Below are 26,964 nucleotides of genomic sequence, written 5' to 3' on the forward strand. Positions count from 1 at the left end.
TAGAATAGAATAGAATAGAATAGAAAATAATAGAATAGAATAGAATAGAATCTTTATTGGCCAAGTGTGATTGGACACACAAGGAATTTGTCTCCGGTGCATATGCTCTCAGTGTACATAAAAGAAAATACATTTGTCAAGAATCATAAGATACAGCACTTAATGATTGTCATATAGGTCTAGTAAGCAATCAGGAAACAATCAATAGTAATAAAAACATAAAATGTAAAATCATAAAATAAAATGAAATGTCAGCACAGGCTATAGTCATACAGTCATAATTGGGAGGAGATGGGTAATAGGAATGATGAAAAAAGTAGTGCAGTAATTATATAATAAATATATAATAAATAGGTTGACATTATCGAGGGAATTATTTGTTTAACAGAGTGATGGCATTCGGGAAAAAACTGTTCTTATGTCTAGTTGTCTTGGTGTGCAGTGCTCTGTAGCGACGTTTAGAGGGTAAGAGTTGAAACAGTTTATGTCCAGGATGCGAGGGGTCAGTAAATATTTTCACAGCCCTTTTTTTGACCCGTGCAGTATACAGGTCCTCAATGGAAGGCAGGTTAGCAGCAATTGTTTTTTTCTGCAGTTCTGATTATTCTCTGAAGTCTGTGTCGGTCTTGTTGGGTTGCAGAACCAAACCACACAGTTATAGAGGTGCAGATAACAGACTCAATGATTCCTCTGTAGAACTGTATCAGCAGCTCCTCAGACTAGAGGCCAGAAAGAGTTTTACTAGAGTTTCTGATGATTCCTAGAGCTACCTGATGATTCCTATCCAGAAGTAGCATACTGACACTGGCAGATAAAATAGCAGAGATGGAACAGCAATACCATCACTGTGGTATGTACAGAAGGGACCAAAAAAAACCCTGAAATTTTAACCACATGTTCAAAAAGAAACCATAGATTTGATGCCAGATACAGAGTAGAAGAAAGGAAATTCCATAACTGAAGATGCAGTGTGTATGAACAAGATCTTGGGATATAGGTGAAGTGTAAGCTCAATATGAGCAGCCAGTGTGATGCAGCAGCAAAAAAGGCTAATGCTGTCTTGGGGTGTATCAATCAATGCACAACATCCAAATTGCAAGACGTCATAGCCCTGCTGTACACCACATTGGTCAGGCTGCACCTGGAGTATTGCGTGCCGTTCTGGAGACCTCACTTCAGAAAGGATCTTGCTTGGTGCGAAAGGAGAGTCCACCGAGGATGATCATGGGAGACAGGGGAGTCCAAACCCTAAGAGGAAAGGCTGAGGGACTTGGGAATGTTTACTTTCGGGGAGAAAGAAAAAGGTTGTCAGGGGGACATGATTGCTTTATTTAAGTATTTCAAGGGCTGTCACTTAGAGGAGGGCAGCGGGCAGTTCTTGTTGGCAACAGATCATAGGACTTGCAATAATGGGTTTAAATTATGGGCAGCTGGATATCAGGAAACGTCGTTTTATGGGATGTTTTCAAGGTCCCCCAGGTGTGTTGTAAATATCCCCTTTGTCCACAGCTCTGGTGTGATTTTGACAAACGGACACCCTTTGAGAATCAGACTTCCAATTCTTCTGCATCTTTTACGGACATTTGCTCCTACCCGGAGGTAATTCTGAGTGCATTATTTCCAAAAGCTTGTCAGTCATCACAGCCGCTGTTAGATCCAAAACTTTGGAGGAGGAATCAGGTTGACCCCAGCCTTTTCAATAAAAGGCCAAGTCGTAGTGACTGTGTCCCCATTACTGGAGTCATTGTGAGGGGCCTTTGAACCTTCAAAAAGGGTTTTGTGTGCATGGTGGCATTTCCACATGTGCAAGGAAAACCTTGATGAAACCACAGCAAAAGAAACAACTGGTTGCCGCGTAAAGCCAACCTGCTTATATTTCAAGATGCTGTGATGGCCATTCTTCTCTGCTCACCTTCATTTCTTTTATCTGGTTGGGTGTGGTCCATGAATGGGGTCACCAATACCTAGTCTAATATCAGGGCAGCTGAGAGTCAGTGGACGCTCCCCAAAGATTCCATCCAATAATATTTAGCCATCTTCAGAGGCATGTCATGGTAGGATGTATTCCATTCTGTGGCACAGTGTAGAGCAGTGGTGGCGAACCTACGGCACTCCAGATGTTCATGGACTACAATTCCCATCAGCCCCTGCCAGCACGGCCAATTAGCCATGCTGGTGGGGGCTGATGGGAATTGTAGTCCATGAACATCTGGAGTGCCATAGGTTCACCACCACGGGTATAGAGCGACTGTGTGTTGTGTATATGTTTTATCTACCTCACAGGTGTGTGGTGGTATGAGACTCAACTGGGTGGAGTATCAAATGCTATTGCAGCTACAACTGCAGCTGGACTCCACCAGTACACATGCAAATGTGCCTCACCTCTCCCCTCCCCCCACAACTGAGAGTCAGACAAAAGATATACCCCACCACAAAATCACTGCACTGGGCCATGGAGAGGAACACATCTTACCCGGACATGCCTCTGAAGATGCCAGCCATAGATGCTGGTGAAACTTTCAGAGCGAAAACTACCACACCACAGCCACCCAGCCCGGAAAACCGACAACAATCTTGGGCATGTTATCCAGATGGAAATTCCTATTTTAATACATGTCGTGGGTAATTCTCATGTTACATTCAAAACGTGGGCAGATCGATGTGTGATTTGTTTATTTATTTATTTATTCATTCATTCATTCAATTTGATAAACCGCCCTACCCTCGAAGGGCTCAGGGCGGTGTACAACAGCAAATAACAAGACAATAAAACAAATCGAATAAAATAATTAAAACAATACAAAACCTTAAAACTATTAAAACTATAGCAGCAGTAACCTACAAAAAATAAATGATAATAAAAGGCGTCTGGGATCAAACCCCAGTGGACAAACCCTGGGCAGGAGGGGGTAGGCAGATAGTCAGATATATAGCCAGTGCGCAGGCAACAAAAGATTTGAAGCCTGTACTGGTCTAGGTCCTACTCCCTGGTTTCATAAGGTGAAAGGACATTGGATTTTTCTTACAAAAAGCCATTGTTTTATATGTGTAGGATGCACACATGTTCACTGTAACATGTAAACAGTGCTAGCTTGCATGTGTGTTTGCTGTAACTTCTGAATGGGACTAACAAAGTGAGACCACTGGTTCTCTAAGGTCCGCTAATACTGGCAACCATTCCCAGGGGCTCAGGTGGAAGATTTTCACATCACCTGATCCTCTTAACCAGAGATGCCGGGGACTGAACTTTAGACCTTGCATATGTGAAGCAGATGCTCTGAGGCAAAGTAATAGCAAGTGTGGTGAGAACCATCCTAGAACAGTGACTCATAAATAAGTTTACTAGGCTTGCTCAATACCCTAGAAATTCGGTAAAATTTGGATTTATTCAGGCATAAAATTACCTATATGCCTGAATAAGACCAATAAGATATTCGGATATACCCGAATATTCGGGCATACCCAAAAAATTCAGGTTTGTCTGATTTTTTGTATTTGTTTTTGCATTTTGGCTTGCAGGGGGTGCATCTTTAAATCTAGTGGCACCAAAATATCAGGGTATCATCCGGAGACTGTCTGGATGATACCACCCAAGTTTGGTGAGGTTTGGTTCAGGGAGGCCAAAGTTATGAACCCTTAAAGGGGGTGCCCCATCCTCCATTGTTTCCAATGGGAGCTAATATGAGGTGGGGGCTACCCCTTAGCTTTCACAGTTTACTGTGAAAGCAATAGCCAAATGCAGGGGTGACAAGGGTTCTGATATTCATAGCCAAGGCCAGGGGGAATGAATGAGTGGAAAAAAGTTTATATTTGCATCAGGGCAGACTATTGGAACTGATTTTTCTTCCCCCAAAAAATCTTTCTTTTAAGTATTTTGTCTTCACGGGTATCCTGGCGATGGTGACTTGTGCCGTGTTCCTCCGACTCAACTCTGTCCTCAAATTGGCTGTGCTGTTACTGATGATAGCGATTTACTGCTTCCTGACAGAGACCATTTATGCTTCCCTCTTCCTACAGTATGATGACGTCAATCATAATGGAGAGTAAGTGTGTAGTAAGTGCAGAGTAAGTGCAGCCTAATTGTCCTTTATTTTCATGGGTCCCAAGTAAGGAATGCCTTAACAATGCTGAATCTTGGAATATCTGGTTCTTATGCACTTAACAGCTTTTTGCATGGCTGTGTGTTTCACTGTTGAGTTTTCCCACTGCTTACTTAGCCAACGAGACAATCCTGCTGTGAAGTGCCCTCCAGCTGTGTGGATCCCACCCCCCACCTCCTGCTTCTATCCCTGCTGGAGGATCTACTGTTGTGTGAGCGGGGAAAACTGGGAGGAATTAGAAGACCCACGGAAAGCAAAGCACACGCATCTTTTCTTTCACTTTCTCTGCGAAGGATGAGGAACAGTTGAGCTTTTCGAGGTTTTGAAAGGTGCAAGGCTTCTCTCAGCTGAGCCACAGTGAATTTGAAAGAAGGCAAAATGCATGCATTGTTGGGACATTTCCCTGAAGGGAATGCACACTCACTTTGGGGGAAGAGACCATATGGGCCAAAAATGGCCATAGAATAATAGATTCCTCTCCTTCTAATTGGGTTCCCTGTAGAGTATGTTGTCAGAGATCTGCCCACATAAACTTCCCATTTAATTTTATTTACTTCTTTGTGGCCCATTATGCATGGAACACTTACCTCGGGCCTCTTTGCTGTGCAGTGGGTTCTGCTCACATTTCTCTGTTCACACGTGAGGAGGCAGCCTACTACCTGCCACGCTGCTGAACTCTCTCAGGTCTCTGCTTTTCCTAGTCCTCTTAACTCTACCCATCAACTCACTCTTAAAGGCACAGATATCATCACACCCAGTAGTTTCAAGACTGCTGGCTTTGTTGTAAAGCCCTTTCAATCACAGTTATATCAATACTGCTGTTCTTTTCGTTATAATGATATTGCAGCCCCTTTCCAAAAATAACACCCCCAAATGAAAGAAGCAAAGCAATTCCCTGGACCACACACTGCTGAAGAAGGGATCGATGCCCTAGAGCTGATGTTCTCTCCCCTTCCCCTCCCCTCCCCTCCCCTCCACACACACACACACACATGTACTTACTGCTGCCGCTGCTATCACAGGAGGAGAGACCCATTATTTTGATATTCCCATGTTAGATCTACATTATTTCAAAAAATATAATATGGTACAAATGCTTGAAGTTAAAATAAAGTTTTAAAATAGAAATAGAGTGTGGGTTGTGGGGTAGAGGCAGAAAGATGCCCTGCTCGTACTATCCATAGAGATGCCAACTTGTCCACAAAATGTGAATGAGCCCCATACAACCCCCACATCTGCTCCCTGCCACCCCTGCAGTGCAGTGTGAGGGATTCACACCATCCTGGAAAAGGGGGGGCTGAGTGCACAGGAACATTGGGTATACAGTTGGACCAAGCACTCTCTGTTATTATTATATCAAGATATCGGTATATCAATATACCAATGGAGAGCCAGCGTGGTGTAGTGGTTAAGAGCAGGTACACTCTAACCTGGAGAACTGGGTTTGATTCCCTGCTCTGCCATTTGATCTCTGGAGGCTTATCTAGTGAACCACATTAGATTGTGCACTCCAACACATCCTGGGTGATGTTGGGCTAGTCACAGTTCTTTGGAGCTCTCTCAACTCCACCTATTCACAGGGGGTTTGTTGTGAGGGAGGAAGGGAAAGGAGATTGTAAGCCCTTTTGAATCTCCTTACAGGAGAGAAAGGGGGATATAGATCCAAGACTCTTCTTCTTCTTCAATATGAGAATGCAAAGGTTGGTGTGTTTCGGCTAAGACCATGTGGTGAGACGTCTACTTGCTGGCTACTGAAAGATGCCAACATAATGAGTAGGAAGCAAGAAGGAGTTGGCAACATGAAGGAGATGGATGAGAGAGAAGGCATGGACAGCAATGCAAAGGAGTGTGAAGGATGGAGCTAGGCAGGCTGACCATGAGTAGAGGGAAGATATCTGTGGCAAAGCTGTTCTCACTGGCCAATCTGCCCTGCTCTGGCAGTGAAGCAAATGAAAGCCCTGCTAGAAGTAGTGTTGCTTGCTGTGAAGAAAATGGGAAGTGAAAGCAGGGCTCAAGAAAACAGATCTATACAAGAACTCTTGCTGTGATGGATGTTCGCCCCTGCGGCGCGGCAGACACCTTGGGCGTAATCAGCCTATGTTGTGGATTTGTACCTTTCTAAGAGCAGCCTGAGGGCCCTTCTCTCTCTACAGTACACTTATAACTGTTAAATATAATTTTAAAAAATCGCAACTGAAAGCTGACATGGAAAGGTACTTTCAAAGACTCTCCAAGATTTGTGTTAAAAATGTTTAACTGCCTTAAGAAAGTGGGGGGGGGTTTCTAGAAACAATATATGGGGCATTTAGTTGCCAAGGTCTTTCCCAAGGAGGCTATTTTTCTACAAGCATAGAAGTGGAGGGTCTTTCCCCCTCCCCATGCCTGAAAAACCCTCCTCTCCCCCACCCACCTGCTGCAGACAGAAGTCCAGAAAAAGTCCTGCCATTCCTCTGAGTGCATAAATAGACCTCTTCCCATCCCCCCATTATTTCTCCAAAAGGAAAAAGTAAAAATAGCCCAGAGAAACATGGACTCTTACCTGAGTCATCTCATACCTAGACAAGATCATTCCGCCAACAGCAATGGAAATATCTCATCACCTGCGAGTGCAAAGACGCAGTGAGAGAAAGCAGCCCGATTTCAGCACCCCAAATAGGAAAACAGAGATGACAGCTGGTACGAGGTGTCAATCTGTCACTGTAATTACGGGCAGATTCTTCTCCAGTGACATTTGGCTGAGCAGGAGGCTCAATAGCACAGAAGTAAAGATCAAATTCAGGCAGAAGGTACCAATCTTCAGAGAACCTTTTTTTTTCAAAATTTTCTCCAGAATTAATACTGCAAAGCAACACTGGGCATTTTCCCACTTACCTTCTGCCCTGCGCTACTGTAGGCAAGTAGCGTGGGGTCCCCCGGCACTCCCCACTACAGGGGCGGCGACAACACAGCCGCCCCGACGCTGCAACTGTCGCGCCCCATCAGCGTGCGTCATTCCTGGCGCTCTTCCAAATGGCGCTTTTGGCTGACCCCGTGCAGAGCGTGGGGTTGTGGGGAAGCCCGGGCGCGTGCCAGAAATGACGCACGCTGAGAGCAGCACGGGGCATACGGGGGGTCGTGGCAAGTGGGGAAACGCCCACTGTTAGTTCAAGGGACTGATACATTTTAGCATGGGTTCGTCGGTCTTATATCACTGACTGATTGAAACCCCTATGGTCAGTGAAAGATCTGTAGATACCCTCTACAGATCCATTTGTGAGATATTTGGCACCAGCAGGGACCTGCAACCATTGCTGCAACTGATCTAATCCTTCCTGGTGGGACCACCCACGTCCCCCTCTCCGTAGCGCTGCTGCCTGCTCTGCAAATGCCGCAGCAGAGTGGCACCCTTCTAAGTCCACTGACAATCAGAAAAGCGACTCTTGAAGAACCAAAGTAGGTGGACTCTTGCTGAGGGAGAAGAATTCTCACACAATGTTCTTGGAAATCTCTCTGATGAGAAAAGTGCTTCAGACATTGTAACGTTTTCCATACGCTAACTCGCATGTCTGAGTCTGTATTGTTTGCGGTGTAATTTGAGAGACAATGCTGCCATTCGTTTTAAAATGGTTTGTAAGAGAGGGGTTTATTTGTTTGCTTCCCAGTGTTCAAAATCTGTTTCCATTTGTTTGTTCAACTCAAGAGTTCTTATGTCACGATTGACATGGAAAGACTGACAATAATATTTTATTTCACCCCATTCTATTCCTTTTTCCAGCACAGACTTCCTGGGAACAAAGGAAGCCTCTTTGCTTCTAATGGCCATGTTTCTGCTAGCTGTATTTTATCATGGCCAGCAGGTAAGACAGATGTACTTTTTATACAGTTGCCAATATTAATCCAGTGCTTACCCATATGGTTGTTATTTTTACATTTCTGAGGAAAATTTTACTTACTTACTTACTTACTTACTTACTTACTTACTTACTTACTTACTTACTTACTTACTTACTTACTTACTTACTTACTTACAGGAGAGAAAGGGGGGACATAAATCCAACTCTTTTCTTTCTTCTTAACCATTATATGTCTCTGAAGATGCTAGCCTTAGATGACGGTGAATTGTTATGAGCTAAAAACCAGAGGTGGGATCCAACCAGTTCTCAAGTGGTTACTAATTTTTTCTGAGTGCCGAGAAGGGGTTACTAAAGCAACCTCCCTGCCCAACAGTGTGTGGCAGCACCACTGTTTGAATCCCACCACCACCGGAACCTGTTATTAACATTTTTGGATCCCACCACTGGCTAAAACTACCAAGAGACGGCCGCACAACCCGAAAAAAACCACAACAGCCAGTTAATTCGGGCCATACAAGCTTTCGTCAGTGCATAGGCTACTCAGCCCTTATCAGCTAAACTGAATTGTCTGCCTTCGGACTATGCTTTGTGCTAGAAAATGTTGTGGGAGCATCGACTGTTCTGAGAGCAACCTCCCTGCCATTCATGACAGGGAACTGCACTGAGCAAACATTTCCCTTCCCGAAAGCCGAGTCTGCTAGCAAGTCTTTATAGCTGCCAATAAATTCTGAGATAATGAGCAGCCCTAATGCTAGCCAAGCCGTCTTTATAACTTAATTTGTCTTGGTAAGACCTGGACTGGCCAAGAGAGTTGGCTCGGCTTCCTGCTAGATTTATATCTTCTGCAGCCGATATGTCTGGAGGGTGAGTTCTGGGACAGCCCCAAATTAAGGCCAAAAGGGAGCTTCATTAGTTATCTCTGGCATTAGGATCAATCATAAACTTCTAAGCCAAGGATTTCACATCACAAGAAAGCAATGGTTTCTGAATGCAATATTCCCTTAAAGTCGTTATGCTGCTTTTAGAGGCATGTTAAAACCATATTAAATGTTGTTTTTTAAAAAGGAAAGAGGCGAATCTGGAGTGTATAATGAGGTTTTTTTCCTTGCTAAAAGGTACCAAGTGAAATACAATTGAAGCAAAAACATGTATGAGAAGAAGGAAAAAACCTCATGCCCAAGATAGAGAGGAGGGGAAGGGAAGACAGCATGGTATAGGGTTAGAGTTGGGATTGTCAGATCTTGGAAAGTAAATGGGGTCAGTATTTGGAAGGGAGACCACCAAGGAAGGCTTTACAGAGGAAGGCAATGGCAAACCACCTCTGCTTCTTATTTGAAAGCCAGCAGTGGCATAGGAGGTTAAGAGCTCGTGTATCTAATCTGGAGGAACCGGGTTTGATTCCCAGCTCTGCTGCCTGAGCTGTGGAGGCTTATCTGGGGAATTCAGATTAGTCTGTGCAGTCCCACACACGCCAGCTGGGTGACCTTGGGCTAGTCACAGCTTCTCAGAGCTCTGTCAGCCCCACCTACCTCACAGGGTGTTTCTTGTGAGGGGGGAAGGGCAAGGAGATTGTAAGCCCCTTTGAGTCTCCTGCAGGAGAGAAAGGGGGGATATAAATTCAAACTCTTCTTCTTCTTCTTTCTGAGGCCCCTTCTGCACATGCAGAATAATGCACTTTCAATCCACTTTCAATGCACTTTTGCAGCTGGATTTTGCTGTGCGGAACAGCAAAATCCACTTGCAAACAATCGTGAAAGTGGATTGAAAGTGCATTATTGTGCACGTGTGGAAGGGACTTCTGATTGTCATAAGTCAGCTGTGACTTGACAGCATTTTGCGCACACAAGGTGGGGGAAGATGTGGAAGGAATATAAAATATTTTTATAAACTTTTATAAACTTTTTATAAACTTTTACATGGTAGAGTTTTTATAAAGTCATGCCGCACATAGAGAAAATAGAGAGAACCTTTTCCCTATCTATTGTACAGTACTAGAACATTTAGGACACCCTTTTTAGCACCCTACATCGTACCAGGAAATGGCAACTGGAAATAGGAGAACCCTTCCTAGGCCTTTGTGATGTCACAGGGAGACCTGTCAGGCGTGCAGTGGTTAAGAGCAGGTGGATTGTAATCTGGAAAACCGGGTTCGATTCCCCACTCCTTCACAGGAGTGGTGGACTCTTATCTAGTGAACTGGATTTGTCTCCTCGCACTTACACATGAAGACTGCTGAATGACCTTGGGCTAGTATCATTTCACTCAGAACTCTCTCAGCCCCACCTACCTCAAAAAGTGTCTGTTGTTTTAAATTTCTGGGCGTTATGATTAAAGAGGACTTGACCTGGGGTGTACAGACTGCTGCGGTGGTTAAGAAGGCCCAGCAAAGACTGTACTATCTTAGACTGTTAAGGAAACAACAACTGAATGGAAAACTCCTGGTGTCCTTTTCCCGCTGTGCTATAGAGAGTGTCTTAACCTACTGCATCTGTGTATGGTTCTCCAGTTGCACAGTGGCGGATAGGAAGGCGCTCCAAAGGGTGATCACTACTGCACAGAGGATTATCGGCTGCCCTCTCCCCTCCTTGGAAGAACTCTATAATTTCCGAAGCCTAAAGAAAACCCAAAATATTCTGAGAGACCCGTCTCATCCAGCACACTCTCTTTTTGAACTGTGACCATCCGGCAGATGATACAGGTCTATCAAAACTAGGACAAAGAGGCTTAGAAACAGCTTCTACTCTAGAGCTGTGGCGATGCTGAACTCCGTGGCTTCGTGTTGATGTGTTTGGGGCTGTGTAGGGATGGGTGGAGGAAGGGGAAAGTGAGGATGGGGTATGAGTCTGAAATTGTGTGCATCGAGGAATGCTGCTGTAAATTTTCGTTGTGCATGCACAATGACAATAAATGCTTATGCTTATGCTTGGCGGGGGGGGGGGGGAGAAAGGAGTTTGTAAGCCAAGTTTGAATCTCCTTACAGGAAAGAAAGACGGGGTATAAGTCCAAACTCTTCTTTCTCCTCCTCCTTCTTCCTCGAAGACGGGGGGTACTGGAGGAAACAGAGCAGAAGTTCTTCCACATTCCTGTTATCTCCATGGTGTGAACACAGACAGTATAGTATAGTGGTGAGAGTGGCGAACAAGGACCCAGGGCGACCAATATTCAGACCTCCACATTGCAGCAGTTAACTTGGGCAAAAAGGACTGTTTTGGGATGCCAAGAAGAATTTTCTTTTGGATATTTCCCCCCACTTCGTGTCCTTGAGAGAACAAAGTCTTCTCCATGACTAGCTTCCCTTGTGGTCTCAGGGAGCGCACCGCTTGTGTTCTGATCTCCTCTGTAAACATTTGGGTTGAAATCCTCGAGGTAGATTTCCTTCAGCATGAGAAATATCACCTTGAGCTTCTTAAAGCACTTTGAGCTTTTCAGACTTATTTCCTTCAGGAGAAGAGCACTTATCCTCAAGAGGTGATTCAGCTCTTTCTCTCGATCGAAAAATTCAGATTTAGTGCAGCTAGCTCTTTTTTCCCCTCTTTTTCCACTCCCCCACCCCTGCCTCGCCAAATATGCCTTTTCTCTTGAATGCTTGAAGGAATTTATTTATAAACACATGCAGTTATTGCATTCCAAACCACAGCGTGGTGTAGTGGTTAAGACTGGTGGATTCTAGTCTGGAGAACCGAGTTTGATTCACCACTCCTCCCCATGACTGGCAGACTCTTATCTGGTGAACCAAATCTGTTTCCCACTCCTACACATGAAGCCTGCTACATGGCCTTGGGCCCGTCACAGTTCGTTCCAAACTCTCTCTGCCCTGCCTACCTCACAGGATGTTTGTTATGGGGGGGGGGAAGGGAAAGGAGATTGTCAGCCCCTTTGAGTCTCCTACAGGAGAGAAAGGGGGGATATAAATCCAAACTACTACTACTACTCTTCTTCCTCCTCCTCGTCCTCTTCTTCTTCCTCTTGAACCTTTTTCTGTTATGGACAGCCTCTCAGAAGGGGATAAAACAAGGACCTTCCACTAGGAGCCTTCTAGCAGGAGTTGCTAATATCCATTTGGGCACTGGAGATTTCCCAGAGTTATAACTAACCTCCAGGCTACATTAATTGATTATCAGGAAAGGGATTTGGGCGTCTTAGTTGATAGTTCCATGGGAATGTCAACTCAATGCATGGCAGCTGTGAAAAAGGCAAACACTATGCTGGGGATAATTAGGAAAGGAGTTGATAATAAAACTGCAAGGATTGTCATGCCCTTATATAAAGCCGTGGTGCGACCGCACTTGGAGTACTGTGTTCAGTTCTGGTCGCCACATCTCAAAAAGGATATCGAAGAGATAGAAAAAGTGCAGAGAAGGGCAATGAGGATGATTGAAGGATTGGAGCACCTTCCTTATGAGGAGAGGCTGCAGCGTTTGGGGCTCTTTAGTTTGGAGAGGAGACGGCTGAGGGGGGATATGATTGAAGTCTATAAAATTATGCATTGGATAGAAAATGTTGACAGAGATAAATTTTTCTCTCTTTCTCACAATACTAGAACCAGGGGGCATTCGTTGAAAATGCTGGGGGGAAGAATTAGGACTAATAAAAGGAAACACCTCTTCACGCAACGTGTGATTGGTGTTTGGAATATGCTACCACAGGAGGTGGTGATGGCCACTAACCTGGATAGCTTTAAAAAGGGCTTGGACAGATTTATGGAGGAGAAGTCGATCTATGGCTACCAATCTGGATCCTCCTTGATCTGAGATTGCAAATGCCTTAGCAGACCAGGTGCTCAAGAGAAGCAGCAGCAGCAGAAGGCCATTGCTTTCACCTCCTGCACGTGAGCTTACGAAGGCACCTGGTGGGCCACTGTGAGTAGCAGAGAGCTGGACTAGATGGACTCTGGTCTGATCCAGCAGGCTAGTTCTTATGTTCTTATGTTCTTATGTTCTTATTATTTATTTATTTATTTATTTATTTATTTAAAACATCGGTTCCACTTCTCTTGGAGAAAATGGCTGTTTTTGAAGGTGGAGTGCATATGGCATTATAACCAGGTGCCTCCCTCCAACCCACCCCCTCAAATATTCAGGTATATACTGGCTTTTTGTTAATCTCTTGCTCTGAACGTCAGCACAGTTCAGCTGTTGAATTGCATAATGTTGCTGACCCAAGCCCCCCCACCCCCACCCAAGAGCATTAACCTTCTGGTTTTCCTTCTCCTCCCCACTGCAGCTGGAATACACGGCGCGGCTGGACTTCCTGTGGCGTGGCCAGGCCAAAGAAGAAATCAATGAGATGAAGGAGTTGCGCGAGCACAACGAGAACATGCTGCGCAATATCCTGCCGAGTCACGTGGCCCGTCACTTCTTGGAAAAGGATCGCGATAATGAAGTAAATAATTTGTTTGTTCTGATTTCGTGGAAGAATCGTTAGAAGGTAAAGAGGGAACATATGACTGAAATCAGCTGCACAGTGTGTAAAATACTACAGGTTTTGTGTCAAACGAGTTGAATACAAGCAACCTGGGGCGCCATCCTGGTAACAGGCTAAAGATGGGAGTTGTTGACTGGTTGTACTGTAGCGCCACCACTCCTGGATGGCCAGAGGGTGGTATTGCACAGAAGCCAATGAAAAGCCAATTGCACTGAGGGCCAGATAGGTTCTACTTTGTCTTGTAAAGCTATCAATTTTATCTTAGCTTCTTATTTATTTGTTAGCTGTTGTAAAGAATCATGGGCATGATTGGCTTTGCAGACACCAATGAAATGCTAAGCATGGTGATGATCCATGCACACAGAGAGATGTGTTCAAAGGAGCTACTTCCTACAAATGGGGAAAGTAGGCTTTCCAAATCAACCACCCTGGCAGGTCATCTCCTGACCCTGGCACCTGGCTCCCCCAAGGGATAGGACAGCCAACTAGGTTAGGAAGTTGCTGGAGATTTGGGGGTCAAGCCTGAAAAGGGCAGGATTTGATGGGGGGGGGGACCTCATCAAGGTTTAGTGCCATAGAGTCCACCCTCAGAGCAGCCACCATTTTCTCAAGGGGGGAACTGATCTCTGTGGTCTGGAGATCAGTTGGAATTTTAGGAGGTCTCCAGGCCCCACTGGGAGACTCGCAACCTTCCCAGGAAACAACAAAATGGCCTTTGACCTGGGTCAATTCACTCTGCTGTCTGTGTTAAATGAACTGCCACCAGAGATTGTCATTTCTTGTTCCACCACTTTGTTTCATTCCTCCTCCTCCTCTTCTTCTTCTTCTTACTCCTCCTCCTCCTCTTCTTCTTCTTCTTCTTCTTCTCCTCCTTCTCTTCTTCTTTCTTCTCCTCCTCTTCCTCCTCTTCTTCTTCTTTCTCCTCCTCCTCCTCCTCCTTTCTTCTTCTTCTTTCTTCTTCTTTTCCTCCTCCACTTCTTCTCCTCCTCCTCCTCTTCTTCTTCTTCTTTCTCCTCCTCCTCCTCTTCTTCTCCTCCTCCTCTTCTTCTTTCTTCTCCTCCTCTTCTTCTTTCTTCTTCTTCTTCTTCTTCTCCTCCTCCTCCTCCTCCTCCTCTTCTTCTTCTTTCTTCTTTCTTCTTCTTCTCCTCCTCTTCTTCTTCTTACTTCTTCTCCTCCTCCTCTTCTTCTTCGTCTTTTTTCTCCTCCTCCTCCTCCTTTTTGTTGTTGTTGTTGTTCTTCTTCTACTACTACTATTACTAATTTTAGTTTTCTGTTTCGCTGTGTCCTTAGGATCTCTATTCTCAGTCCTATGATGCAGTCGGAGTCATGTTTGCTTCCATCCCTGGCTTTGCTGACTTCTATTCCCAGACGGAAATGAACAACCAAGGAGTCGAGTGCCTGCGTCTGCTGAACGAAATCATTGCCGACTTTGACGAGGTAAATCCAAACGCCAAGGAGAGGAACTGGGAAAGAGATGGTAGCCTTGAATCTGCCGTGAAATTAGTTTTGCCTGCGCTGCAGCCAAATGGCAGTTTCCCCCACTCTGATTTTATTTCTATTTACATTGTAAATGTGGTGAGGGATTTCACATGTCAGTGATAATAAGGTCTCCTGTGGTGATAGGCTGAGCTTCACTGATGTCACAAAAGGCAGGTGGGAAACTGCCTGAATTAACTGTTGGCTTACCTGCCTGCCCACAGTAATTAGAATCGCTAGAATCCCTCATTAAAATCATTAGGGAGGCTGGAGGAGACCCCAAGAGCCATCAAGTCCAAGCCTCCTGCCATGCAGGAACACACAATCAAAGCACTCCCGACATATGTTAATCCAGCCTCTATTTAAAAAAACCTCCAAAGAAGGAGACTCCACCACTATCCAAGGCAGTGAATTCCACTGTCGAACAGCCCTGACAGTCAGAAAGTTCTTCCTAATGTTTAGGAGGAATCTCTTTTCCTGCACCTTGAATCCATGACTCTCTGAGGCTGCAGAAAACAAGCTTGCTCCCTCTTCGACATGGCATCCCTTCAAATACTTAAACAAAGCTATCGTATCCCCCCTTAACTTTCGCTTCTCCAGACTAAACATCCCCAGCTCCCTAAGCCCCTCTTTGTAGGACATGGACTCTAGACCTTTTACCATTTTGGTTGCCCTCCTCTGGACCCGTTCCAGCTTGTCGATATCTTTCTTTTGCGGTGCCCAGAACTGTACACAATATTCGAGGTGAGGTCTAACCAATTCAGCATAGAGAGGTACGGTTACATCCTTCGTTCTTCTTTTGTCTCTTCTTACCATTGCTCAGATCTCTACAAGAGTCCTAGAATCATAGAGTTGGAAGGGGCCATACAAGAAGAAGAAGAAGAGTTTGGATTTATATCCCCCCTTTCTCTCCTGTAGGAGACTCAAAGGGGCTTACAATCTCCTTGCCCTTCCCCCCTCACAACAAACACCCTGTGAGGTGAGTGAGGTGAGGAGCTGAGAGGAGGCTCAGCTGCTTGTTAGCCCAAGGTCACCCAGCTGGCGTGTGTGGGAGTGCACAGGCTAATCCACAGCTCAGGCGGCCAGTGGTGGGATCCAAAAAATTTAGTAACAGGTTCCCTTGCCAGCCCCCCCTCAGCAAAGGGGGCAGAGGCATACCTAGGCAAACCTGAGCCCTGGGCAAAACCTGAGTTGGTTGCCCCCTCCCATGGGCAGCCACCCCACCACGACCCCAAAAAAATTTTTTTGCACCAGGTCATTTCTAAATCATCATCACATTATAGAAAATTCCCCAACTCACAAATCTGAACACAGCAATGGTGAAACACACAGGTTCTTTGATAGAGACTGGTGAGATAAAAGGTATGAAAGGCTGAGAATCAATGAATTGCAGTACCTGAAAGGGATTAACCCAGTTCAGGGAGTTACATTATTAGTCGCAATTGCTATATGGAACCTTCACGTTCAAAGGCAGTAGGCCTCTCGGGGAGGCGAGGGCGAAAGCGGACCCAATTAGTAACCCTCTCTCGGCACACACAAATAATTAGTAACCCACTCTCGGGAACTGGTGAGAACCTGCTGGATCCCACCTCTGCAGGCGGCAGAGCTGGGAATCAAACCCGGTTCCTCCAGATTAGATACATGAGCTCTTTACCTCCTATGCCACTGCTGCTACAAGCCATCTAGTCCAACCCCCTGCTCAATACAGTATCAGCCCAAACCATTCCTGGTTTCCTCCAGCTCTGCTTGAAGATTGCCAGCAATCACTTGCCTTTACTGTGCACACAGATTCCCTTGCATTGCTTAAAGCATGACCTAATCTAACTTGTGCTTGAAATAACATTCACATTCCCAAACAAAGCGAGCGTCACAGGTTCAGAAAGTCTCCCTCTACCAGAGTCCTATTTTTTGCATTCCATTTCTTTTTGTTGCATTTCAATTTCTCCTTCATTGTCTTGGTTTTGGCTTGGGATCTCAAAGATTAGCGAAACAGCCATGCGGAACAAATGGAAGCATCCAGCGCCATGCCAAATAGCAGATTTGGACAGCTGCTTGAAAGGAAATTTGCACAGTGGTTGGGCACCCCAGGCTGCTATTTGAACTGGCAGGGAAAGACACCTGTTGGCAATTAGATTTGCTCGCAGGTGAATGCTCTAGTCTGCTGCTTTGAAGTATCTTCTCAGAAGTACATCTCTTCCCAGGTAGGCTCTCTGTTTCAAGCTGGAACGGGACAAAATACCATGCCGCATTGCCTTTATCTTGAGATGACATTTTGAACAATTGTACAAATCTGTAGAGATCAGCAAATCAAGGGGATGACAGAAGTAGCCTTTAAGAACTGGAAATGCAGTCGCTGATAAGACAGACTTCACGCTGGAATGCAGCTGAAAGATCTTCCTAACCGGTTTTCAAATGTGGCCAACTGACAGTTCTCTCTGGCTGGGCATGTTGGAATAAGAGCAGAATTTAATGCCCATGTCCCTGCCCAGCTATCGACCTGTTTACTAATATTTTAACTGTAGAGCGGAAGTGAAACATTACTGTTCAAAAATAAAGCAAAACATATCCTATCAATGAACTGAAAAGAAGAAGAAAAAATAGAAATACTTAAATTCATCCTTGACAGGGTAGAGGAAGAAGAAGAAGATGATGATGAAGAAGAAGATGGAGAAGGAGAAGGAGAAGGAGGAGGAGGAGGAGGAGGAGGAGGAGGAGGAGGAGGAGGAGAAGTTTGGATTTATATCCCCCCTTTTTCTCCTGCAGGAGACTCAAAGGGGCTTACAATCTCCTTGCCCTTCCCCCCTCACAACAAACACCCTGTGAGGTAGGTGGGGCTGAGAGAGCTCTGAGAAGCTGTGACTAGCCCAAGGTCACCCAGCTGGCTTGTGTGGGAGTGTACAGGCTAATCTGAATTCCCCAGATAAGCCTCCACAGCTCAGGCGGCAGAGCTGGGAATCAAACCCGGTTCCTCCAGATTAGATACACGAGCTCTTAACCTCCTACGCCACTGCTGTTCCTGTCATGGTACTGTCATGGTCCCTCTTAAATCTAATCCCTAACATGGCGCTACAGAGCAGATTTTAAAATCCACACAATGGGCCCATGTAAAGCTAGGAAAGGTTTAAAAAAAAAACCCAGAAAACTAAAAAAAAAGTCAAAGGGGATTTAAGAAGAGGATTTACACCCCAATTTCCTATAAGGAGACTCAAAGGAGCTGACAAATTCCTTTCCCTTCCCATCCCCACCACACAGACCTTGTGAGTTAGGTACGACTGAGAGAGTTACAAAGAACTGTGACTAGCCTAAGATCACCCAGCAGGAATGTAGGAGTGAGGGGGGGGGGAAATCTGGTTCATCAGATAAGAGTCCGCCGCTCAGGTGGAAAATGGGGAAATCAAACCCAGTTCTCCAGATTAGAGTCCACTGCTCTTACCCACTGCACCATGTTGAGAGGTAATGACTCCTCTTGAATTTCCTTCCACAGACAGGTGCTTAGAGCTGGCATACGTCAGCAGGCTGTTCAGTTCCTGCTGTGAGAATGGACCAGGTATCCACCAGTGGCTGCCCTATAATTCTTTCGCGTTAAGTAATCATCCCCTTCCTGATGGCTAGAACACCCCAAATGTCGACAGCTCTTTTTATCCCTCTATGCAGCAGCGATCACACCCGGCCCAAAGACAATTGAAGTTTAGGAGCCGGGCCGCACAATTTTCCTCCGGTGAGATCTCATTATCTGTAGAATATATTCAGTCTCATCTTAAGTACTCCGCTTCCTTTTCTTAACTTCTCCCCTCTTGCCGAGTATTACGCTATGGTGATGTTTTCACAAGGTACTATTACTGTTTCCATTTCAAACCTCATTTCCTTTCCTCTTCTGGATCCCGCACAGATACGTGCAGGGTGAATGAAATCAGGGTTGTTTTGAGCCGTCATTTATTGTCCTGCCGCAAAGGTAGACGGCCGTCGATAAGCTTTCTCGGTTTGGAGATTAGGTCGCATTTTCAGGACACGTCCCTGTCTGCGCAGCTAATAACTTCGAGTAATTTCACCAAGCACGCTCGGAGAAAGGGCCCGCTTGGTATTCTGGGCATGGCCACAGTGACCTTGAGTGCAGAAAAGACTGCAAAGTCCAAGCGGCAGAACTGTTCGGAGGCGCAGCTTGGATTGATGGGGCATGTCCTACATTTGGAGCATGTCAACCATCTATCAAGTACCAGAGGATGCAGATTTTATGAACCAGTGGAGGGATTCATAAAAGCCAACCTTTCCTGTAATGTAGAATCTGCATATTATCATGTGCTGTCCGACAGGGGCGGCGGCGGGGGGGGGGGGGCATTCCAAGAATAGCTGCGGTAGCTCTGATTTCAGAGGGGATTTCCTAGGAGAGGGTTTCAGATACCTCGCAGTTTCATCTCGAAATTTCTCGGCTGCCGTGACTGTTACAGAGCAGCCCTGTGGCACAGAGTGGAAATCTGCAGTATTGCGGTCAAAGCTCTGCTCATGATCTGAGTTTGATCCCGGTGGAAGCTGGTTTCAGGATGCCGGCTCAAGGGTGACTCAGCCTTCCATCCTTCCGAGGTTAATAAAATACTCAGCTTGCTGTGAAGAAGAAGAAGAAGAAGAAGAAGAAGAAGAAGAAGAAGAAGAAGAAGAAGAAGAAGAAGAAGAAGAAGAAGAAGAAGAAGAAGAAGAAGAAGAAGAAGAAGAAGAAGAAGAAGAAGAAGAAGAAGAAGAAGAAGAAGAAGAAGCAGCAGCAGCAGCAGCAGCAGCAGCAGCAGGGGGAGGAGGAGGAGGAGGAGTTTGGATTTATATCCCCCCTTTCTCTCCTGCAGGAGACTCCAAGGGGCTTACAATCTCCTTGCCCTTCCCCCCTCACAACAAACACCCTGGGAGGTAGGTGGGGCTGAGAGAGCTCCGAGAAGCTGTGACTAGCCCAAGGTCACCCAGCTGGCGTGTGTGGGAGTGTACAGGCTAATCTGAATTCCCCAGATAAGCCTCCACAGCTCAGGCGACAGAGCTGGGAATCAAACCCGGTTCCTCCAGATTAGATACACGAGCTCTTAACCTCCTACGCCACTGCTGCTCTTGAGTTATGAGTTAAGCATAGGTGACTGGAGAAAGCATGGCAAACCATGCAGCAAATACCATGGGCCTCATAAATGCTGTAATACGAATGTACTGTTGAAGACTTTCACGGCTGAACTCAACTGGTTGTTGTGGGCTTTCTGGGCTGTGTGGCCATCGTCTGGTGGATCTTGTTCCTAATGTTTCGCCTGCATCTGTGGCTGGCATCTTCAGAGGTGTATCACAAAGAGAAGCGTGTTACACACGGTGTCCCGTGAGAAGGGAATGTTTAGTGGGGTATATATTGTCCATGTCCCAGGGTGGGGAACCAATCAGCAAGTGTTTGGGTGGAACTTGCTATGCAAAGACGTGGTTGACTGCATTGTATTGTGGGTGGGGTTTTCAGTCCATTTACATTCGTATTTGCATTTGTATTCCCTGCAGTAGCAAAAGTATTAGTGAATGCAAATCCTGTGTCTGGGTGGAGTTCCTTGTCCATGGTCCTAGCATTCCCTTGGCCTTTGATTCTGGTGTTTTTTCAGTACTGTTTTTAAGTACTGTAATATGTCATCACCCCATCGGTCAGTAAGGACGCAATGCTTACTTACCTTTACCTTCATGACTGTTGCAGAGACATGAGAATACATGCAGTGTAGTGTTTAGAATATTAGCCTAGGAACTGAAAGACCCGGATTCAAATCTCCACTCACCTACCGTGTTTCCCCGAATATAAGACAATGTCTTATATTAATTTTTGCTCCCAAAGATGCGCTATGTCTTATTTTCAAGGGATGTCTTATATTTCTGTATTCTGTTCGTCAGGCATGCTTCCAAACAAAAACTTTGCTGCATCTTACTTTTGGGGGATGCCTTATATTTCGCACTTCAGCAAAACCTCTACTATGTCTTTTTTTCTGGGGATGTCTTATATTCGGGGAAACAGGGTAATGTAGCTCATTGGATTGTTGTGACTGTAATTGAAGAAGAGAGAAATCTGCATATTTATACCACACTTTGCTGTTGGAAAGAAGAATGGGATTGAAATACCTAAAAAAAAAATACTTACCTTCCCTCTTCTTCTTGTTATCCTCAGAACAACGGTCTTGTGAGGTAGATTAGGCTGAGAGAGACAGCCTCAAAGTCACTCAGCAAGCTTCCATGGTTGAGCAGGGATTCAAACCTGGATCTTCAAAACACTCTACCCATTGACCTGAGTATTTTGGAGGAAGGGAGGGAGCAAAATGTCTGACAATTATCTGGCAAACATCGTATTAAGCCTCTATTGTAGGAAAAGGACAAGACAACCTTTGGATATACATAAGAAGTACATATAAAAATAAAAAGACGAGTGTTAATGCTGTTGGATTTTAAAACATGTGGATAGACTCTGTAGGTGGTTGTGGGTTACTAACCAATATTAAGATTTTGCAATTGCTCCTGGAAGGATGAAAATATCAAGGAACCAGGGGAGAGCATGATTATCGCATTCTGAGTATTCAAAATATCTCTCAATATATTTTTAAACAAAAATAATGCTTGCAACCCCCAAAATACTTGCAGATATGTAAGTGGGTTACCATCTCTTAAAGTCTAGATTATTCGATCAAGAATATCAATTTCTCCTGAGCAAAGCGCAAAGCTCTTGCTCTCCAATATTCTTTGGGATTATCCCTCAGAAATCTAGCCCTGGTATATACCTGGAACATCTTGTTAATTACAATTGCAGATGGAATTAAAAGCTAGAGTAAGGTTTAACTCTTTTCCGATCCAGTACATCTTCAAAGATTACGGCTACTCCTAATATCCCACAAAATGAGCATTGCTGTTGTTTCTGTCCTAATACAACTGATTCACTTTCTCATATTCTGCTGCAATGTTCAAAATACAACAACATCAGAACTGATTTGAGAACTGTGTTACCAACAGGATTTATGCTCCTTTCTGATAAGATAAAAATGGCTAAGCTTCTAAATAACTCCAATGCTGAAATCTCTGAAGCTGTTGCTACATTTTTACTCTGTGTACTGCAAGTTGTGCAATAATGATCTTTTTATTGTGTTTGGAACTCATGACACACTCCGGTTTTATGCCTAATAAAGGTTTTGGATTTGGATTTGGATTTGGATATGCAAGTGGGGATTTGGCCAACGTGAATGGAAGCGACAGAATTAATAGAGTCGCTTGTGTTCCCCCCCCCCCCCAGTTACTAGGCGAAGAAAGATTTCAAGACATTGAAAAAATTAAGACCATCGGAAGCACATACATGGCAGTATCCGGATTATCTCCTGAAAAGCAGGTGAGGGGTCATTTCAGTCCATCAACCAAGAGATATAATACGTTTGTCCCAACAGCTTATCTGACGTGAAAAGCCCAGTATCCATCCTGTGCGCACACAAAACGAAATTACCTAGACTAAAGCGGGTATTCGTTTCTATCGGACATTTCTGTGGGTTCCATGAAACGTCTGGCGTCTGCTCTGCCATAGCATGGACCTTGTGCATCTCTGGATGGTTGCATTTTGACAATTGTGATAACATTCTTTTGTGTCACATTAGCGTGCAATCTGATAATATCAGAACTTGCAAGGGCTCCGGCCCCTTCCGCACATGCAGAATAATGCACTTTCAATCCCCTTTCAATGCACTTTGCAGCTGTGCGGAAGAGCCAAATTCACCTGCAAACAGTTGTAAAAGTGTATTGTCGAAGGCTTTCACGGCTGGAATCACTTGGGTGCTGTGTGGTTTCCGGGCTGTATGGCCGTGTTCTAGCAGCATTCTCTCCTGATGTTTCACCTGCATCTGTGGCTGGCATCTTCAGAGGAGTTGTAAAAGTGGACTGAAAGTGCATTATTCTGCACGTGCAGAAGGGACCTCTGTGAATTTGATTTGCAGTGTGTTCAGGGCAGCTGAAAGGTTTCTTTCCAAGAACCATAATTAACATCCAGAATTCACTGTGTTCTACAACTTTAGGATTAAATTTCTGGAGGATGCATCGTTGGTCCGTGAGCCCCATTTTTGGGGGATGTTCGCAATCAGTTTACCAGGAGGGTTTACCTCCTGGGCTTAGAAAAAATCTTTGAGACTGACACTATTGAAACAGAGCAATAAAGTATTCCTATATGTCTGACCGACAAGGGCCTCATTTGTAAGACGGATTCTCTGTTTAATTTGTTCCCCAGCAATGTGAAGACAAATGGGGGCATTTATGTGCTCTGGCGGATTTCTCCATTGCACTCAACGAAAGCATTCAAGAAATCAACAAGCATTCGTTTAACAACTTCGAACTCCGCATTGGTACGTACAGCTCCAGTGTTCCGAAACTACTCAGCATCCCATCGGTATGCCTGTGTTGTGTCGTGACGAAGAGCAGTTGAGAGGCTGTGTAGTATAGTGGGTAAGAGCTGTGGACTCTAATCTGGAGAACCAAGTTTGATTTCCCCACTCCTCCACCTGAGCGGCAGAGTCTTCTCTGGTGAATCAGATTTGTTTCCCCACTCCTACGTTCTTGCTGGGTGACCTTGGGCTAATCACAGTTCGCTCTGACCACTCCCAGCCTCACCTACCTCACCAGGTGTCTGTTATGGGAAGAGGAAGGGAAGGAGTTTATAAGTCGCTTTGAGACTCCTGACATGAGAGAAAGGCAGGGTAAAAATCCAAACTCTCCTCTTCTCTCTCTCTCTGTTGTTCATATGGAGGTCCAAGGGGAGGCCATTTGTTTTTGTAAAATCTACACTATTGCATGAGTCTCCTTTTGAATGAAGCACACCTGCAGTAAATTACATCCTTGCTAGCTGTAGACCAGTGATGGTGAACCTATGGCACGGGTGCCAGAGGTGGCACTCAGAGCCCTCTCTGTGGGCACGCACACACAGAGTTTGTCATATGAGGGGCGGAAAATCACACACACACACCCCATACACACATCTAGGCTGGCCTGGGCCACTGAGCACAACGTGCGCACATCACGGTGAGCAGGGAGGACTTGGCTGACAGGCATGGTGCCTGTGCTCTGGGTGGCTGCTGCCCGAGGGGGGGGGGTGCAGAAGAGGCAGAGATGCTAGAGAGGCACAGAGCGGTGCATGCAGGACTTGCTGGAGGCTAGAGCAGGGTGGCCCCTGCTTGAGCGGGTGGGGTGGAGGAAGAGGGAGCCAACCGTTTTTTTCTAAACTAAAACCTCAGCATTCAGGTTAAATTGCCGGGTTGGCACTTTGCGATAAATAAGTGGAGTTTTGGTTGCAATTTGCGCGCTCGGTCTCAAAAAGGTTTGTCATCACTGCTGTAGACCATTCTCGTGCTTTCAAGCTCTTGCCATGTACAGTCCAACTGGGCAGTCTGTTGCCATCTACAGTCCAACTGGGCAGGGAGTGGTCAAAGTCACATTGAAAGTGGCAGGAGTTTTGCAGCAATGTCTGCACCCACAGTGCCTTGCAAATTGGCTCAGATGCCAATGTTGGTCCACTTACCTCAGCATTGAGCCTTCATGCAGGTGCATGACAGCTGACAGCCTGGGAATGCCTCCTACAGCAGGTGGCTTACACCACCAAAAAGTGTGGCATAAGTTGGTTTTCCCTATGGGGGTTTTCAAGTGGGTGGGGGTTTCTCTGTCTTTCCCCCTTCCTGCACCACCTGAAACCCCTTTGGAGTCGGTGCGGTTGCGCTGCTGTGGCCCCATCTCTGGCCACTTCTTTACTGCTCCCCTTTGGATCGGGCTGCCCCAGAGGTGGTTTGCAATTTCCTGCCTCCACATAGCATAGCAATTTCCTGCCTCTGGCCTTCCTTGGTGGGCTCCTATCCAAACACTATCCAGAGGGCAACCCTGTTTAGCTTCTGATATCTGACGAGATCAGATTAGCCTGGGCCTTCCAGGTCAGGCCCTGATGAGGTCGTTACGGCGACACAATGAAGAGACGAGATGCAGCAATATCAGGAAACCGGTGGAGAGAAGCCAGCGGCTAATCTAGCTGATCTGGCTAGTCTGCCGAGCTGGGGTCCCTGGCACCTTTATTAAGGGTTTGGGAAGGCGGGAGAGCGGGAGAAAGTTGCACAATTCATGACTCAGCGGAGGGCTGCGTACGTGCAGGGAGAGACGTTCCTGTCTGGGTCGAATCCACATTCGAGCATCTTGTGACCCGGGTGTCCGGGGGATCTCGTGATGTGCGTAAGTGTGAGCCCAGGAGGGGTCAGATGGCGCAGGCATTCCTGTGCACTTTCTGAAGCTCTACTGGGTTTGCTAATGCACCCCTACACCCTGAACTAGATACTCTTCTCAAATTCTCTCTTTTCCCCCTTTCCTTCACAGGCATCAGCCACGGCTCTGTCGTAGCGGGCGTTATCGGTGCTAAGAAACCCCAGTACGACATCTGGGGCAAAACGGTTAACTTAGCCAGCCGCATGGACAGCACGGGCATTAGCGGGAGAATGCAAGTGCCTGAGGAAACGTATCTCATCCTGAAGGACCGGGGGTTTGCCTTTGACTACCGGGGGGAGATCTACGTCAAGGGCATCAGCGAGCAAGAAGGCAAAATCAAAACCTATTTTCTTCTGGGAAGAGAACAGCCGAACCCTTTGATCTTGCAGCCCAGAAAACTGACCGGACAGTACTCCCTGGCGGCCGTCGTCTTGGGGCTTGTGCAGTCTCTTAACCGGCAAAAACAGAAGCAGATCTTGAACGAGAACAACAATTCCGGGATCATTAAGGGGCACTACAACCGGCGGACTTTGCTCAGCTCCGGCGGGCCCGACTCGGCGGCCCAAGCTGAGGGTGTGGACAAAACAGAACTGCCATAAACCTGCATCTTTTTTTTGGTGTGTTCGTTTCTTTTTCTTTTCTTTTTTTAATTTCTTTTTTATATATAAAATAAATATATAAATAAAAATATCGTTTATTATTTTTGGGAGCACCGTTTTTTTCTTTCTAGCTCTTTCGTGCCACCCGTTCTAGCGCTCCTTCGACTGGCAGCGCTTCCATCAGCTGAAGGAGCAGCCTGGCAGGGCAGGCCCGAGGTGAGGGATGTGGGGGGCGACTCTATGCGCCCTCTCCCACATGACCAGCTGGTGTGCTCCTGGGGACATGTGACCCCCCACATATCCCCATGAGCACTCCGCCTCTGGACTGCAAGGGATTTTGTCCCACTGAGGGCCCTCTCCTTTCCAAACCCCCTCCCTCTGCAGGAACTACCTCAGTGGTGGGATAAAAAAACTTTAGTAACAGGTTCCCATGGTGGTGGGATTCAAACAGTGGCGTAGCGCCAGTGGGGCTGGGCGGGGCACGACGTGGACGTAGGCGTGGGCGGGCATTCCAGGGGCGGGGCATTAATGCTTTCTCTGTTTCTGTAAAAAACTCTTACTGTAAAAAAAAAGTTCCTAATTTCCAGCTGGTACCTTTCTGTCCATAATTTAAACTCATTATAGCAAGTCCTATCGTCTACTGCCAACAGAAACAACTACTTCTCCTCTAATTGACTGCCTGTCAAATACTTAATACTTTCAAATACTTAATTTTGTTTCTAGAAATCAAAAGAAGGGATACTTTCCTTAAACAAGGAACTTCACCACATTACTAAAGAGCAATGTGTTTTAAAACAGCCCAACAGGAGGGAATTATCCCGTTTTCTGCCTATATGCTAACCAATCCCATAGGAAGCTCTGGGACTTTATGATTGTTGGACCTGATGGAATTTCTATGACGGAAAAGCAGACCCAATTAGTAACCCCCTCTCGGCACACACAAATAGTGGTAACCCACTCTCGGGAACTGGTGAGAACCTGCTGGATCCCACCTCTGAACTACCTCCAAATCACCAGGGGAATTTCACACCTGAAACTTGGCAGCACAAGTTGCTTTGGAGTTAAGGAGAAAGTTTCAAAATCTAATTTAAGCCGGAAGAATGATCTCCCCCACATGGCTCTTCTTTCTAAAACTGATTCGGGAAGAATTTGAATTTCAAAGGCAGGGGAGCAGGGGAATCTGGAGTCGACTGTTCATCCCTCCCCCCTAATTAATCTTGTCTGGAGGGCAATCGAAATTGGAAACGGGCAGGCTGCTTCCCTTCGTGTGAGTCGAGAGGA

At 45.8% G+C, this 26,964-nt stretch overlaps 1 protein-coding gene across 1 annotated transcript in view; it reads left to right on the plus strand.

Annotated features, from left to right (window-relative positions):
- Positions 1-25,776, plus strand: part of LOC125439487 (adenylate cyclase type 8-like) — a 44,663-nt gene extending 18,887 nt beyond the window's left edge. The window contains exons 3-10 of the mRNA XM_048508588.1: positions 1,510-1,599; positions 3,871-4,043; positions 7,855-7,936; positions 13,157-13,315; positions 14,648-14,794; positions 22,101-22,193; positions 23,076-23,190; positions 25,196-25,776. Of these exons, the coding sequence (XP_048364545.1) occupies positions 1,510-1,599; positions 3,871-4,043; positions 7,855-7,936; positions 13,157-13,315; positions 14,648-14,794; positions 22,101-22,193; positions 23,076-23,190; positions 25,196-25,683 (1,347 nt within the window). The 3' untranslated portion in view covers positions 25,684-25,776. The remainder of the gene's footprint in view (positions 1-1,509; positions 1,600-3,870; positions 4,044-7,854; positions 7,937-13,156; positions 13,316-14,647; positions 14,795-22,100; positions 22,194-23,075; positions 23,191-25,195) is intronic.
- Positions 25,777-26,964: the final 1,188 nt, after the last annotated feature.

This window comes from Sphaerodactylus townsendi, linkage group LG09, assembly GCF_021028975.2.
Source record: "Sphaerodactylus townsendi isolate TG3544 linkage group LG09, MPM_Stown_v2.3, whole genome shotgun sequence".
Classification (NCBI taxonomy): domain Eukaryota; kingdom Metazoa; phylum Chordata; class Lepidosauria; order Squamata; family Sphaerodactylidae; genus Sphaerodactylus; species Sphaerodactylus townsendi.